General features: G+C 45.2%; 1 protein-coding gene across 1 annotated transcript in view; it reads left to right on the plus strand.

Moving 5' to 3' along the window:
• Nucleotides 1-17058, plus strand: part of LOC137537156 (zinc finger protein 729-like) — a 52416-nt gene that overhangs the window by 6714 nt on the left and 28644 nt on the right. Inside the window, exons 3-6 of the mRNA XM_068259279.1 lie at nt 9419-10703; nt 10768-10906; nt 10972-11055; nt 16614-16872. Coding sequence (XP_068115380.1) covers nt 9419-10703; nt 10768-10906; nt 10972-11055; nt 16614-16872 — 1767 coding nt within the window. The remainder of the gene's footprint in view (nt 1-9418; nt 10704-10767; nt 10907-10971; nt 11056-16613; nt 16873-17058) is intronic.

Below are 17058 nucleotides of genomic sequence, written 5' to 3' on the forward strand. Positions count from 1 at the left end.
GAGGATGGTTTGGGTGCTGGGTGGGTGGGAGGGTTGTTTGGGTGCTGCTTGTTTTGGGTGGGAGTTTTGGGGGCTGCTTACTTTATGCGAGACTGTCTAGTGACATCATCGCGTCCTGCGCGCCACTCGTTCTGCCGCTGGGTGGAAATTAGGACCATGTGGTTATAATTTGCAGGGTTAGGCCATCGTGCGGGGAAATTAGAGTATTATACATGGAGTTTAGTAATGGGCGTAAAGGATATATGAGATGAATTGTTATGGGATGTAAAAAGTAATGTGAGATTATATGAAGATTGTATAGTGTAAAAGTATATAAAGATTATACGGTGTGAAAGAATTTGGTATATATGGATTATTTAACATGATGTGGATATGGGACAAAACAGGTTGGACGCCTTCTGGAGGAACTAGTTTTATAGTAATGTATAGGTAAACAGACATAGTTTTAGGTAGCAGTTTAAGGATTTTGGTCTGATATAATGTAATAAATTGATGGACATAAGGTCATTTATTTTCAGATAGACAAGGAGCTATGGGACATAGTGTTTTTTTTTTGTTGCCCTCTAGTGGATATAGAATAATTGATAATTATATGAAAGTATAAGGCCTATTTTTGGTAACAAGCGATCTTTTGGTCTGTAATGAGATAATATACTGGTGGTCATTTCTTTTTAAATGTTTAATATTTAAATATTGGACCAAGCAGGGGTAAATTCTAAGGGTGTGAAGCGCGGGTTAAGAATATTATCAATTAAGGTAATGTGGGGTTATGTGGTAACATGTCTTCAGCTGTAGTGGATTGGATTCATCGTCCTGAAATATCCTAAGAACATATGAGGACTATATGGAGGTGGTCATAGAGAGATGTTTGGACTCTTGGCATAGAGGGGTACTGATAACATGTATATGAAGGGAATCTCTTGATCCCACTGGGAGGTGGGGAGGGGGGAGGGGGGGGGAGGGGAAAGAAACAGAAGGCTGGTCTTCCAGGGGTGATAATATATTGAGTTTCAAGAGTTCACATGTTACCCACCTTGTAGGCCTAAGATAGACCCTCATGCCGGTGCACACCTCCTGCAGGTTCACCACTCTCGCTTAACTGTAATATGAAATTCAAAAATGGAGACTGCACACAAAAGGCTTCAGCAACAAGCTGCATTAGAGAGCATGTAGAGGCGGCACATACACAACATGTTTCGGGCGGAGCCCTTCCTCACCTGAGGAAGGGCTCTGCCTGAAACATGTTGTGTATGTGTGCCGCCTCTACATGCTCTCTAATGCAGCTTGTTGCTTAAGCCTTTTGTGTGCAGTCTCCATTTTTGAATTTGATAATATATTGAGATGACCCTGGAATTGTTACAAGTTGTGTTCTAGGCAAATGTTTTTAAGCCTTCTGGTTGTAAGGTATTCGGTTGGAAAATCCAGTACATCTCTCTTGCTTTTAAGGTGCCATATCTATTCGGGGTTTGTTCCGTGACTTGTTCGATCGGGATGACTTCCGTCCCTCCTATACATTGGTCGTGGTTTAATTTGTAGTGACATGAGATCCCATGTTTCATGAAACCTTTTTGAGTATTTCTTCTGTGCTGCCCCCATCGTGTTCTGAGTGGTTGTGTTGTTCTGCCCACGTATTGGAGCTTACATGGGCATGTTATTAGATGTATGACAAAGTCGCTGGAACAATCTTAAGTGTTCCGGATCGGATATGTTACTTTTGTTACTGTAGATATAAAAAATTCCTGATGTTGTTGGAGTTGGGGACAACAAAGGCATCGAGGTTGTTTACATTTTTTGATTCTTCCTCTGGTTGTTTGTAGGATCTTGTCGGTGGTCGTATTACGTCTAATTCTGCTAGGTGCCAAAAAGTTTTTCAGGGTTTTTTGCCCGGCGGAATACATATTTTGGTTTTGCTTTCAGATCAGTCCTGAGAAACAGATTGTTTAATAGAAGGGGCCAGTGTTTATGATGTCTTTAATGGCTTTATGCTTGCTAGAGTAGGCTTGCTCAAATAATGACTGCGGATAAAATCTGAATAGGTGTTATTTGTATTTCATCCACTTACTTAAAACATCTGTGCGGGTGGGCGAGGGGGGGGGGGGTTAATCTTACCCATCAGGCGTCTTCTAAGATCCGTCCCTCGGCGCCTCCCACAACGGTTCCAAGCGGTGGTCACTTGATTACAAACACTTCCTCTTTCCGGGTTGAAGGAGGAAGTGTATAGTCACGTGACCGCTGCTTGGAACGCATTTTGGGAGGCGCCGAGGGACAGATCTAAAAAGACGCCAATGGGTAAGATTAACCCCCCCTCACCCACCCGCACAGGTGTTTTAATTAAGTGGATGAAATCCAAATAACACCTATTTGAATTTCATCCAAAGTCGTTAATTGAGAAAGCCTATGCTAGAGTAACGGGTTATAAAACTGGGTTCCGTCTCCTTGTTCTTTTTAATCAGCATTGGTCCTCTCGGTAACTCTTGCTTTTTGTCTTGCTTCTTTAATAAGTTTTTCCGCAAAGTGCTTTACTTTTCAGTAAGGACAGATGCTTGGTTGTTGTAGTGTAACGATTGGTGTAGCAACACAGACATCTGATTATGTGTGATCTGCAGTATCACCAATAATACAGACGCTATACCTGATTATGTGGTGATCTGCAGTATCACCAATAATACACGTATAGCTGGCAAGATAAGGTATGTGTAGTGCTTGGTGCAACAATAGACTGGGCCTTACCAGAGGAGCTGGTAGGCACTATAAGAACTCAGCAACAATAAGTTTAGCAAAACCTCACCAGAGGAGCTGGTGGGTACTGTGAGAGATCGCGGAAAAGCCGCCGCATGTGCTACTGAACAGGCGGCTGACTCTGCGTCCAGTGCGGCGGTTTGCACGCGGAAGCGTGTGTTTGGTAGCAGGGCAGAACGCGGAAAAGCCGCCGCATGCAACAACAGTAAGACGGCTGGTTCCGCGTCCAGCACGGCGGTTTCCACGCGGCAGCGTGTGTCTGGTGTGGCTGAGTCTGTTAGTGCACATAGGCTTAGGAATACGCGCGCGCTGAGAGGCAGAATTCTTATACTAAGCAGGAAGAGTCAGCTGATCACGCCGATCAGCTGACTCCAGAGCAGGATACTATTGGTTGAGCAATTAGGGGGGGTGCTGGAGAGCACTACTCCATATATAGTCCTTGCTGGTCACTGGCAAGTTGTCTGCCGTTGCGATCACTACGTGGAAGCACTCAGACCTAGTCAGATCCTTCAGTGTGTTTTAACCAGGTGGACCTGGGAATTCACACTTAGCCAGATTACTTGTATTGTTATTCTGTTTATGCTCTAGTTAGTTCCAGGGTGTAGAGACCAAGGACCTCACACCCAGCTTAGGGAACTGTACTACCATCTGTACAATTTCTAGGTAAAAGTGGTTATCAGCTGTGGAGCATACCTGTCCGTGCTATTGCAATCATAAGTATATGTATAAAAAATCAAGTACATATGATTGAAGGATATATAGAAAAATATCAAATCTTTATTAAACTAATATACAAAACAAGTGCTTAAAAACAACATGGGATGGCCACCCCGTCACGACCAAACACAGCCCACTCACATACACATCCACAAGCACACAACGGCCATATGCATGCTATGTAGGGAAAGCCTTGTATGTAGCAAAAAGAAAAAAGCTGCTCCACATGCAAAGTCCAAAATTAGGGGATAGATGCTTTAAGAGGACAAGCAGCCTCCAAATTCCACAAAGTGCGTCTCATCAGCAAGATGTTAGACTAAGCATAAGATTGGATAGATCACATGCAGGTAAAATGCTTCGTGCAGAGAAAGCCACAGCAGATCTCAGCATATATAAGCAGGCAAGCTGTAAACTCCGCAGTAATCAAACATCAGTTCAAAGCCTCATTGCATTATCAGCATGATCTCACCACACCGGATCTTTACTGGAAGTCTCATGACCCGCACTGGAGTTTGTAGATTGTTGTCACCATAAATGTGATGGATGTCCAAGGCTGTCCGTGGGATGCTTGAGTGAAGTGGGATGGTAAGCAGTCGGTTGTGCGCATCAATGCCCAGTTAGCAGTACTACCATCTGTGTTATCATTCAGACTAGTTCCAGGGTGATGAGACTACGGACCTCGCACCCAGTCTAGGGAACTGTATTATCATCTGTGTATACTTCAGACTAGTTCCGGGGTGCTAAGACCAAGGACCTCGCACCCAGACTAGGCATTGTTTGATATATGTTATGACTTTAGCTTTCCTGACTACTCCTCTGTCTTCTGATTCGGTACCTCGCATATCTGATATTCCGTTGCCAGACCCTGCTTGACTTGGATACCGAATCAGCCTTCTGTCTTTGTACTTTATCTGTCAGTGTGTTGCAGACCCGGCGTGCCCGACCTCGAGAGCTATCTCTCCCCTTAAGAGAGAGTCTCCAGATCAGATAGTGACATCCACCTTTAGGTGTCACTCACTCTCTGGCCCTTCTTGTCTCCAGCCTGACTCCTCCCCTTGGAGAGCCTCAGGCTGCTGGAGGGTTCCTGTGCTCCCAGAGCAGTGTCTCTTTACTGTCTATTATCACCTGCTCAGCAGGTGCATTACTCAAAGTACTACTGTTGCACCAAACACTCACATACCAAAAGGTGTCCAGAGGTTAGCAATATATCTGTTATATCGGTGATTCTGCAGATCATCAATAATCAGGTATATATCTGCATTCTTGGTGATACGGCAGATCACCAGTAATCAGATTCTCTCTGCGTGCTGACACCGATCGTTACAGGTACTAATTAGAACACAGTAACAATAAGTTTAGCAAAACCTCACCAGAGGAGCTGGTGGGTATTTATAGAACACAGTAACTGATAGTTTAGCTGAGCCTCACCAGAGGAGCTGGTGGGCACTATAGAATACCTCACCAGTGGCGAGGGCCCACTGGTGAGTCGAAACGTCAGACAGGCTAGGTTCGGCAACTAAGAGGCAGATACAGTACAGAGTCAGAAGGCAAAAGAGTAGTAGGTAATCAGGCAGGGATTTGGCAACTAGATCAGATGGGCAGAAGTACAAAGACGAGTAGCAATTAGCAGAATCAGAGGTTAGCCAGGATCATACACAGAATATCAATCATATACAGTAAACAATCTCCTAGTCTTGTGTGAAATCCCTGGTTTCCTCCCAGATCAAAGCACACCGGATACTAGTCTAAGGTCTGAGCGCTAGCACATAAGTATTCGCAACCGCAGACAAGTTGCGAGTGAGCAGCGACGACTTAAGAAGCAGAGGACACCTCCAAGCCGCGCCCACTCCAATCAGCCAATCCTGAGTGGCGAACGTCCGCTCTGACGTCAGCCGACCAGCGGGTCAGCTGACGCGCCTCCTTCCAGCTTAAAGCTCCCGTCTACGCGCGCGGCCGCGCGATACAGAAACCTTATGTGCAAATGACAATTCTGTCCTTGGCGTGCTAGACGCCGAGGGAATGGAAAAAGACTCAGAATAGGGAACCAAAGCGGCTGCGGAGACACCCTGTGTGCCCACAGCCGCATATGTTACATGTAGGTTTTCAGATCAGTACAGTTTTTCCTGACTCTAAGAAACTGACCATATGGCATGTTAGTCTTCCAGGGTTTTTGATGGCTGCTGTAAAAGTCAATGTAAGAATTGGAGTCGACTGTTTTAAGTGCTTTCTGGATTTAATTTTTGATTGATTGGACATTGGTGGAAGGTGGAGGATAAGAGTGCAGCAGCCCAGTTTGTGGTGCCACTACACGGGATCAGGGGGGATGCAGCAGGCTCCTCTGATTCCACTCCCTCAACAGCAAGCAAGCCCGCCTCAGCAGCAGCGCCAAGCCTCGGCACTGCCAAGCGCTGCTGAAATTGGTCAGCCTGGGGAAGGACAAATTGACGGCTGCCCACACTCTGGCCACCCTCAGGAAGCAGGAGTGGAGGTGGCTGACCCCCAGAGGCCTGGAAGTAAGGTATGTGGCGGCTGATAATGGTGCCAAACTGGTGGCCGCAGTGCAGCAGGGAAACCTCCAGCACATCCCCTGCTTGGCTCACATTCTGAATCTTGTGGTGCAGCGCTTCCTGCGCACCTACCAGGGATGAACGACGACCTGTCGAGCCTACAGTGGAAATTTGGCAAGCCACAACACCGCTTAATTATTGATGTACCAACTCGCTGGAATTCAACTCTGGCCATGCTGGAGCAGCTGTGTCAGCACAGGGTGGCTCTCAGGGCCTACATTGTAGAACAAAGCATCCCCAGCAACCGGCAACTCCCTATCATCACTGCAGCATAGTGGACACTGATGCAGCAAGTGTGCCTGGTGCTGAGTCCTTTCCTGCAGGGAACCAAAATGGACAGCGAGGAGCGGGCCTCCGTGTGTGAGTGGGTGCCCCTGGTTTGCCTGCTGGACAGGGCAATGGGCGATTTGATGGAAGAGGGGGAGGCAGCCCTAAGGCAGCTGGATCAGGAAGCAGATGTCAGCACAGTCCAGCTAACAGGAGGGCTGCGCACATGTTGCGCTGCCTTTGCTGGGACCCCTGGGTGATCCAGATGTGGCAAAGGGAGGACATCTGATGCTGGACCCACGTCTGAAGGGGAAGCTGGGAGAGTTCATGACACCATCCACCACTGAGCAACGCACAAGGGATTTGTAGGAGTCCCTTGTGCGCAGACTACTGGAAGCATTCCCCCAGCCATCGGCCCCCACTGTTGCTGTTCTGCCAACTTAGCAACAGGTGCCTGCGGCCTCCACCATCAGCAGCAGCCAGCGCCCGGAGACCTGAAGAGCCTAAGCAAGAGCCTGTATGCAGTGCAGCACCCCACAGTAGAAGTGCCAGATAACACAGCATCCTCCTCCAACCAGCACCAGCAGCGAATGACCAGCATGGTGTCTGACTACATGGGGCCATTCAGCGGGCTTAATGACACCAACAGCCCCATGTTCCTCTTGGAATACTGGGTCAAGAGACTGGACATCTGGAGGGAGCTTGCCCAGTACGCCCTGGAAGTCTTGTCCTGCCCCCCTTCTAGTGTCTTCTCCAAGAGATGCTTCAGTGCGGCCAGTGGCGTGGTCACCGAGAAGTGCTCTCGGCTGTCCCACGCCTCTGTGGACAAACTCACCTTCCTGAAAATAAACCAGGCTTGGGTGGAAGGTGACTTCCTGGCCCCTATTGTCAGCCACAGGGGGACATGAAGTGGCTGCTGCAATTTTTTTTACCATGCCTGCCTTTGCAAAGCAAGTTAGAACCTGCCTGCGTTGGTTCCTTTTTTTGGCTGTGGTACTACCAGTGAGGTGCCATGGTCATTCTGTGCTGCCGCACTAACCGCTTAGTCCTCCTCCTGCTGCCGCTGTTTTATTTCTCTACTAAAGTCTGCATTCCCAATGCCAAGGTCCATGGATGCATATACATTTTTTGGGCAGCATTACCATGCTGTGGTACCACCAGTGAGGGTGCCATGGTCGTTTGTTCTGTGCTGCCGTTCTGACTGCTGCTGCTTAGTCCTCCTCCTCCTGCTGTCGCTGATGTTCCTCTATTTAACTACTAAAGTCTGCATTTCCAACGCCAGGGTCCACGGAATGCATCACATTTTTTGAGCAGCATTATCATGCTGTGGTACTACCAGTGAGGCGCCATGGTCATTCTGTGCTGCGGCACTGACCACTTAGTCCTTCTCCTGCTGCCGCTGATATTCTAGTTCCCTACTAAAGTCTGCGTTCCCAACGCCAGGGTCCACAAATGCATATACATTTTTTGGGCAGCATTATCATGCTGTGGTACTACCTGTGAGGAGCCATGGTCATTCTGTGCTGCCGCACTGACCGCTCAGTCCTCCTGACTCGCTACAAAAGTCTGTGTTCCCAACGCCAGGGTCCACTGACCACTCTGCTGTCATGTCATTGCTATCGCTGCAAGGAAAACATTTTTTACAAAAACCTGTCTGGGTTTTTTGGTGGCGTCGCCCACTTGTCTCATCCTCCTCCCTTCAGTGGTACCACCACCGCCGGGTGCCATTGGGACGCACCATTATGGCTTAAAGGGGAACTGAAGAGAGAGGTATATGGAGGCTGTCATGTTTATTTCCTTTTAGACAATACCAGTTGCCTGGCAGCCCTGCTGATCCTCTGCCTCTAATACTATTAGCCATAGCCCCTGAACAAGCATGCAGCAGATCAGGTGTTTCAGTGTTTCAGACTTATAAGTCTGATCTGACAAGACTAGCTGCATGCTTGTTTCTGGTTTTAATCAGATACTACTGCAGAGAAATAGACCAGCAGGGCTGCCAGGCAACTGGTATTGATTAAAAGGAAATAAACAGGACAGCCTCCATATACCTCTCTCTTCAGTTCCCCTTTAAGGTTCACTTTAAAGTGTATTTCCCTGTTTAAAAACAATTATTACCAATTAATAGCCGCATTTCAATTGTTGATTTCACTTTAAAATCCATTTTCTCAAAAACTAAAAATTCTTTTAGATTTTTTTCCTAAGTTGTAGCCCCTCATCACCATTATAATCCGTGCTGTTTTTGACATTGTAGCATGTATGGGGGCTTTGCTATTAACGTTAAAAGCATATCCAGATTACGGGCTGTGGATAGCCGTGATTGACTCATTTACGGCGAAAATCCGGTTTGAATTCGTGATTTAGTATCAAATCAGGATTTTAATCACAACGATTCCGGATTTTTTTTTAGCCACGGCCGGGTTTGTCGAATCCATGGATATGGGAATCCGGGATTTCCTGATTTACTCTAATTCGTGGATAGGGGTATCCAAGCACCACTAGAGGGAGCCTGTCAGTCTGCAATACACTGCATGTAACTCTGAATGATCACCTTGTACCTGACAACGTATATTGCAGAAAATAACTCGCACTGGATGACTTTGAAGACAAGTATTTTAGTCACTATTCATTATAGCTCTCGTGCTGCCAAGAAATGGACCATACGCTTTACCTACTTGACAAAGGATGGAGATACCATCCGAAACGGAGACAGTGCATTGTTGGAACTCTGCCACAATGTGGCGCTGCCCCCTCCATCTGGTAGCTGGTCCATTGCTTGGCAGCCTGAGAGCTGTATTTACCTGAGCTATAATTACATCTGATGCTTTAACCGCATCACTATTGGAGGTGAGTAAAATGTCTCATCAAGCTCTACAACTCACTGCTTTTCCACATATGGCCAATGCTTTATGTGTGGAGAGAATCAGTGAGATGCTGATAACTGTAAAATGGTGCAAATTGTATGCTAATTATATGCAAAGTTATGCAGCTGCTCCATCTGGTCCATTTCCTAGCTGCATAAACTTTGCAGCAACTTGGAATGATCAGCAGCTCTCTGACCCTCCCTAATAATAATTGCTCCTCCCCTCAGAATTCTCTAACAGGAAGTGATGATGTTTCTCTATTTGCAGGGCGGAGTCCCGGCATCAGGAACCTCTCAGAGGCTCGTCGCTCTGTATCCACAGACTGTACAACGGATGATGATGTCATTGGACAAGAGTCTCCTGCAGATATCCTGGTGACCCCAAATATTCCTCCAGACTCCCCTCACCTGTCTAACCCTGAGGGGCCTCATACCCACCACAGCTCTGCCCCTGCTGGAGGGTCTTATTCCTGTTCTACATGCGGGAAATGTTTTGTACTGAAATTGCATCTTGTCAGACATGAGAGATCTCACACTGGAGAGAAGCCTTATTCATGTGCTGAGTGTGGGAAATGTTTTGGGACTAAATCAGAACTTACCTCACATAAGAGAACTCACACTGGTGAAAAGCCCTATTTATGTGCTGAGTGTGGGAAATGTTTTGCACATAAAGCAGGCCTTATCTCACATGAGAGAACTCACACTGGTGAGAAGCCTTATTTGTGCGCTGACTGTGGGAAATGTTTTAAGACTAAATCAGATCTTGCCACACATGAGAGATCTCACACTGGTGAGAAGCCCTATTCATGTTCTGAGTGTGGGAAATGTTTTGGGTCTAAATCACAACTTGTCACACATGAGAAAATTCACACTGGCAAGAAGCCCTATTCATGTTCTGAGTGTGGGAAATGTTTTGTACAGAAATCAAACCTGATCACACATGAGAGATCTCACACTGGCGAGAAGCCCTATTTATGTGCTGAGTGTGGGAAATGCTTTGCAGAGAAAGCAACCCTTATAGCACATAAGAGATCTCACACTGGCGAGAAGCCATTTTCATGTGCTGAGTGTGGGAAATGTTTTGCAGGAAAATCTATTCTTGTCAGTCATCAGAGATCTCACACTGGTGACAAGCCATATTCATGTGCTGAGTGTGGGAAATGTTTTAGACAAAAAGGATACCTTGTCGTGCATGAGAGATTACACACTGGTGTGAAGCCTTATTCGTGTGCTGTGTGTGGGAAATGTTTTGGGACTAAAACAGAACTTAGCACACATGAGATAACTCACACTGGCAAGAAGCCCTATTCATGTTCTAAGTGTGGGAAATGTTTTGGACAGAAATCAAACCTGATCACACATGAGAGTATTCACACTGGCAAAAAACCCTATTCATGTTCTGATTGTGGGAAATGTTTTATACGGAAATCAAACCTGATTACACACGAGAGAACTCACACTGGCGAGAAGCCCTATTTATGTGCTGAGTGTGGGACATGCTTTGCACATAAATCATCCCTTATTGCACATAAGAAATCTCACACTGGCGAGAGGCCATAGTCACGTGCCGAGTGTGGGAAATGATTCAGAGAGTGGAAGTCTTGCCGCACATGAGAGATCTCACACTGGTGAGAATCCTTGTTCATGTGCTGAGTGTGGGAAATGTTTTGGGCGTAAATCAAACCTTGTCACACATGAGAGGACTTACACTGGTGAGAAACTGTATTCATGTGCTGAGTGTGGGAAAATTTTGGCTGTAAAATACAGCCTGTGAGACACGAGAGATCTCATACTAGTGAGATGCCTTATTCATGTGCTCAGTGTGGGAAATGTTTTGGGAGTAAGTCACAGCTTGTCAGACATGAGAGATCTCACACTGGTGACAAGCCCTATTTATTCCTGAGTGTGGGAAATGTTTTGTAGTGAAATCAAGCCTTTTCTTGAATAAGATCTCACACTGGTGTGAAGCCTTATTCATGTGCTGAGTGTGGGAGATATTTTGGGAGTAAGAGCTGGTTCACATGGACATTTTGCTGGCATTAAATGCAGTTGCTTTAAAAGTAACATTTTTAGGGATCTAGTGCGGACCCATGCTAGTGATATGGAAGCGTTTAGTAGGAGCTTTTGCAGACCTGGCAGTAGATCCCGGCGTCTCACCAAAAGCAACATGCAGCTTCTAGAAGTCGTTTGCTGGCATTGCTTTTGAATGCCAGCAAAAGCCACTGAATGCCAACAAAAGCCCAATCCCAACCCTTTCCCTACACTCACTTCCGGCAAAAGCCCAGAAAATGCAACACTCTCTCCTGAAATCCTTCAAAAGACGTTAAAAGCTTAGCTGTTAAACTCTGGCATTCTTGTAAAAAATACAGCGTTTGAATGAGACGCCCGTGAGACCACTTGTTGTACATGGAAGATCTACTAATGAGACGCCGTAATCTGGAAATATTTTAGGCCTAAATCACTGGGCCATAAGTGTTCTTTTACTAAGTCTCTTAATTCCTGTAAAGTGCTCAATGAAGTATATTTACACAGTATACTGAGGACTCTTTCATGCTCCTCTAAAGGTCCCTGAGCTGAGGTGACATAATGAGATAGACATGGGTATAAATAGTACCCAGCCTAGTTTGAACTTTTGATTTTTTTTCATTGTAAGGGCTAAGAAACCAGGTGCGTTATCTATGCAAATGAGTCAGGATCTGCAGTCCCCATGCAGCCACAGCTCTCCTGAAGAGTACATAAAAGCCAAAATGCTTTTCTCTGGCTGAGCAAACACTCCTGATAACAAGAGATTGCTGAAAAGACAATTATTTGTTAGGAGCTGAATGACTTAGCATTTACATCACACTGATGTGGCTCCTGTGCACAATTCAGAGTCATAATTTAACCCCATGTCATGAAAATGAGAATGTCAGACTCCAGGAAAGTTCTGTATAACATCCTTACTACACATATTATTTATTATCTGCTTAGCTGACTTTCCTTGCAAGTTAGCTTTAAAATGTGATGATTTTGACTGCATCACAATAATATATGTGAGAAAAGCATTTCCCAGGGACTGAATCAAAATGCTCGGCCTGTTGCAATGCATTTTGGTATCAGAAGGCTTGGCCTGTTGCAATGCATTCCGGTATCAGAGGGCTTCGTCTACTGCAATGCATTATGGTCTGTATCAGAAGGTGTGGCCTGCTGCAATGCATTTTGGACTGTATCAGGAGGCTTGGCCTGCTGCAGTGCATTAGGGTCTAATCAGAGGGCTCAGTCTACCACTAGTGATGTAATGAACATCACATTTTATGTCCGTGAGTGCGAACACAAATTTATGTTCATGAAGCGGGCATTCGCAGCGGGCTCCATAGACTTAAATGGCAGGGGAACAGCCGCCAAATTTAGCGGTTAATAGCAAAGTCTCCGTACGTGCTAGAAACACCACATTTGCGGGGTATGTTAAAGAGGAACTCTAGTGAAAATAATGTAATAAAAAAGTGCTCAATTTTTACAATAATTATGTATAAATGTATTTAGTCAGAGTTTGCCTATTATAAAAGCTTTCCTTTCCCTGGTTTACATTCTGACATTTATCACACAGTGACATTTGTACTGCTGGCAGGTATTGTCAGTGGAAGGAGATGCTGCTTGCTTTTTTGGCAGTTAGAAACAGCTCTAAACAGCTGGTATTTCCCACAATGCAATGAGGTTCACAGACTGGAAACCGTCAGGACCATGGTCCTGACATCACGCTGTGGGAGGGGTTTCACCACACTATCAGCCATACAGAGCCCCCTGATGATCTGTTTGAGAAAAGGAAAAGATTTCTCATGGGAAAGGGGGTATCGGCTACTGATTGGGATGAAGTGCAATTCTTGGTTACGGTTTCCCTTTAAGGAGGACAGTAGGACCAAGAGGAAAAAAATTCAAAAAGACCTTATAGTTTTGGGGAAAATCGATTTATTTTAAAGTTCTTATTCTTAGTGTGGGAAATGTTTTAATGGTTGCCAACTATAGCGGTTAATAGCAAAGTCCCCGAGTGGGTTAAAAAAAAAAAAAACACCGAATTTGCGGGGTATGTTAAGGGGGCAGTGGAAACAAGAGGGGAAAAAAAGACCTTATAGATTTTGAGAGAATCGATTTTAAAGTTAGAGGAAAAAAAATAGCAAAGTAAATGCACTAAAATAACACACACGCACACGCGCACACACACACACACGCACACACACACACACGTACGTATATATGTTCAGAATGTAGGAAAAATACAAGCTTGAGGTGAGATACAGGAATTCTGGTGTAGAGAGGGGGACAGGTTATTCTTATACAATGTTCTCCCCTCAAAAAATTGAGTGAGATGAGAGAATGCAGGGCCGGTGCTTCTGTGAGCAACTCTTCTTACAGCATAGGAGGAGGTGAACCAATGACAGCTGGGTGCTCGCCAAAACTAGCCGGGTGGAGCACCCGGATAAAAGAGCCTGGGGAGGACACTGTTATATGTGTTACAATCACTGCTGTACAGAGATGTGGGAAGCTGTTGCTGGAACGATTCTGTGTTATGTAACAAAATAAATCCTATTAGAATGGAAATCTGATGCATCTCCAAGTATCTCTCCTGTGAGTAAAGCTGCTAATAAAGTTATTCCTCTGGATAATGTGCTGAATATCAGCTGTATATTGTTCCCACAGTGTGACGTGTTCTGTTCCTCTGCATGGAATGTAAGATGTACTATTACCTGCATCACTCACATTTACTGTAATAAATAAATTGCATTTTTATAATTAATGAGGCCATTGTAAGCTCAGTGTTTGTAGCCAGAGCTAAAGAAAGCCTGTATCAAAATTTTTACACACAAATTTGGACAAGCACCATCCACTTGACTTCACTGTTAGGCTAATGGTGTTCAATAAACTAAAACCAATAGTGTGCAGAAAGGCCACAAAACGTGATGAATACATACAAAAGCAAAGTATGGCCCTACAGAAACCGCACCACAAAGGTTTATAGAAGTATTAATAAGCCTTTATTTATCCATATCAAAAGTAATAAAAACCATAACTTTAAAAACAATGGCACAATATAGTATTATACATGTAAATGTATAACCAGTATGATCCTCATAATAAACTGTAAGAATACAATCACAAGATAATAGACATAAAAATATAGCAATCTCAATCCACAATCAGTAGTGGGAGTGAATGGGTGATAACTGGAAATGACTGTGCACGAGAGGAAGGCAGAGTGGCCATATGTGAGGCCACCCTGCACAAAGACCGTTAGGATGTGAAAAGTGAAACGGGGCCCGTGTATGGACCTGTGTGGAAAATACACTCAGACTGGTGAGGGGAGCAGAGTGAGCCTGGAAACGTGTGCCAGATGGAATGTACTGGCAACATGTGCCGAGTGAAAGAGGGAAAGAGGGCGTGCGTGCCCGTGATCCAGCAACTTACCGAGTGTGGAGAGAGAGAAGAGGGCGTGCGTGCCTGTGGCCGTCGCGATTCGCCGCTATATGCGGCTTCTTCCGGGCATGAGTAAGTCCTATCTGCCCAGTGAATAAATAGTCGCAGTGTAGTGACGCGCCACCGCGCGTCATGACGGCGGCCTGGATGGGACGGAGCAGAGGGCTGAGTAAGGTGTGTGGCCACACACAGGGACTGGTCTCCACGTGCAGACTGACGTGGTAGGCAGTCCCCACCCCCAGATCGCCGCCCATCGAGGCCGCGGCCATTGTTGAGTGGGGCAAGATGGGCAGGTTATTTAAAAACATTTATGGACAGTATGATACACAATTTGTAATAATATAAACACACAGCACGGCGACCAGTCGCCAAAGAGATGAAGGCATATATGTTGGACAGAGATGAATGCGGATCTCCGTATCCTCTCACCGCTGAACACTGCAGATGTAGTATCAAGGACACTAACAGGTTACAAACGGTATTACACCCTGCATAGCAATAATTATACAACAGTAAGAACATTGTGCAGCAAATACAACAATCGTTTATATTAAATAAAGATAAAAACATTCTAGACAGATGTAGTAAATCTCTAAAGGTAGGTTAAGTTTCTGTAAACGGAAACTTGAGATGCTATATTGGTATTCTGTTCAATCAGATGTCCTTGTAGGAACAAAACCATCTAAAAAAGCTGATACAAGAGAAGAAAATGTCAGTAAATTTCAACAATGATAATACAAGCACACCCTCATTGTGTCAATATGGCAAAACAATCATCCAACGACACGACTGACCCTGCCACACTAGCTCCTAGTAATACGGTGTGGTGAGGAACAAACCAGTGGTCAACTCACCACAACCAACTGGGGACAGGTGACAATCCACATATTATACACGATTGTTTAGTAAAGTGTGCAAAACTATTGGAGAGGAGTGCTAACATCGGCCACTGGGCCCCAGCGACCGTACTCACCCACGACCGCCAGGACCCCACTGTTGATAAAAGGCGAAACAAACCACAAAACACAAAACCGTGACCATGTGTGCCCATGAGTATAGGCAGAATTATGCCCTCTTCCCAGACCAACAGTTGGCAGGCCATAATGTGAGGGAATGGGGGGAATCAGAGACCCAAAGAGGAAACGGTACGAGGTGAATCAAGAGACAACGACTCTGTAGACTCTTTGCAGATCATTAATTTAACCACAATTGAACTTTCCCCCAGTGAGCAAAAAGTCCTAGCCAAGGGACTTACCTTTTCACCTATGAAAAAGATAGACATTTTTGAAACCATTAAGGATCTTTACCTGTTCTGCCGGAGATTGATGTTAAAAAGGATGTACCACAATGATGTGACTACCCCTCAGATGAGAGAGTTGATCCACTTACCTGATGCTGTTGATAGACAGGTGTTCCAAGACCTCATGGAATTACTGGATGAGAATGAGAATAGAAATTAATCGGAATCTATGGAGACCCGTCGGAAAAGTAAGTTCAGACCCCGATCTTCCTTCCTCCCCAATATGTCTACATACCCAGCAATAAAAATCTTTGAACTCGTGTCCAGGGACATTGAGAAACTCAGGGATATGGGGAAATGTGGGGATAACCTTACGAGGGAGGAAAGATGGGCCATCACATCTTTGATGAAACGGGATGATGTAATTATACGTGAGGCTGACAAGGGGGGCAATGTTGTGCTGTGGCCCACAGAGAGCTACATCAGGGAAGCCCTCAGACAATTAGGCAACACGAGATACTATAGGACCCTAGTTTCTAACCCAGGCGAAGTGTTTAAATCTAAATTGGATCACTTGTTGGATCAAGCCAAATCAGTCGGTGTCATATCGCAGAGGGAACATGCCTTCTTAACAGTAGCTAAACCGATTACACCCACATTCTATCTTTTACCCAAAGTCCACAAAAACAAGGACCAACCACCAGGAAGACCCATAGTCTCGGGCATTGGGAGCCTAATTGAGAAAAGTTGTTCTTTTATTGATTTTTTCTTACAGGAACATGTGTGCACACTTGATTCTTATGTGAGAGATTCTCTGGACCTTATTACAAAACTGAACCATGTTCATACTCCACCAGGTACACTTATGATTTCTTTGGACGTTGAGTCTCTATACACCAACATAGGACACCACCATGCAATAGAAGCGGTTCGGTATTTTCTGGCCACCACTGCCATCTCCAGATCTGAATTCAACGACTTTCTGATATTACTACTGGACTATGTGTTGAAGCATAACTACTTCACATTTGACGGTAGGTTCTTTCTACAGGTTCATGGGATCTCAATGGGCGCAAAATGTGCACCATCAGTGGCAAATTTATTTTTGGGCTGGTGGGAACGAGAGGTGGTGTGGGGTCCTGGGTATGAACGTTTTCATTCTCACATATTGGGTTGGCATAGGTTTATTGATGACATCCTACTTCTCTGGGATAGGTCCC

This window comes from Hyperolius riggenbachi, chromosome 10 (assembly GCF_040937935.1).
Source record: "Hyperolius riggenbachi isolate aHypRig1 chromosome 10, aHypRig1.pri, whole genome shotgun sequence".
NCBI classification, from domain to species: domain Eukaryota; kingdom Metazoa; phylum Chordata; class Amphibia; order Anura; family Hyperoliidae; genus Hyperolius; species Hyperolius riggenbachi.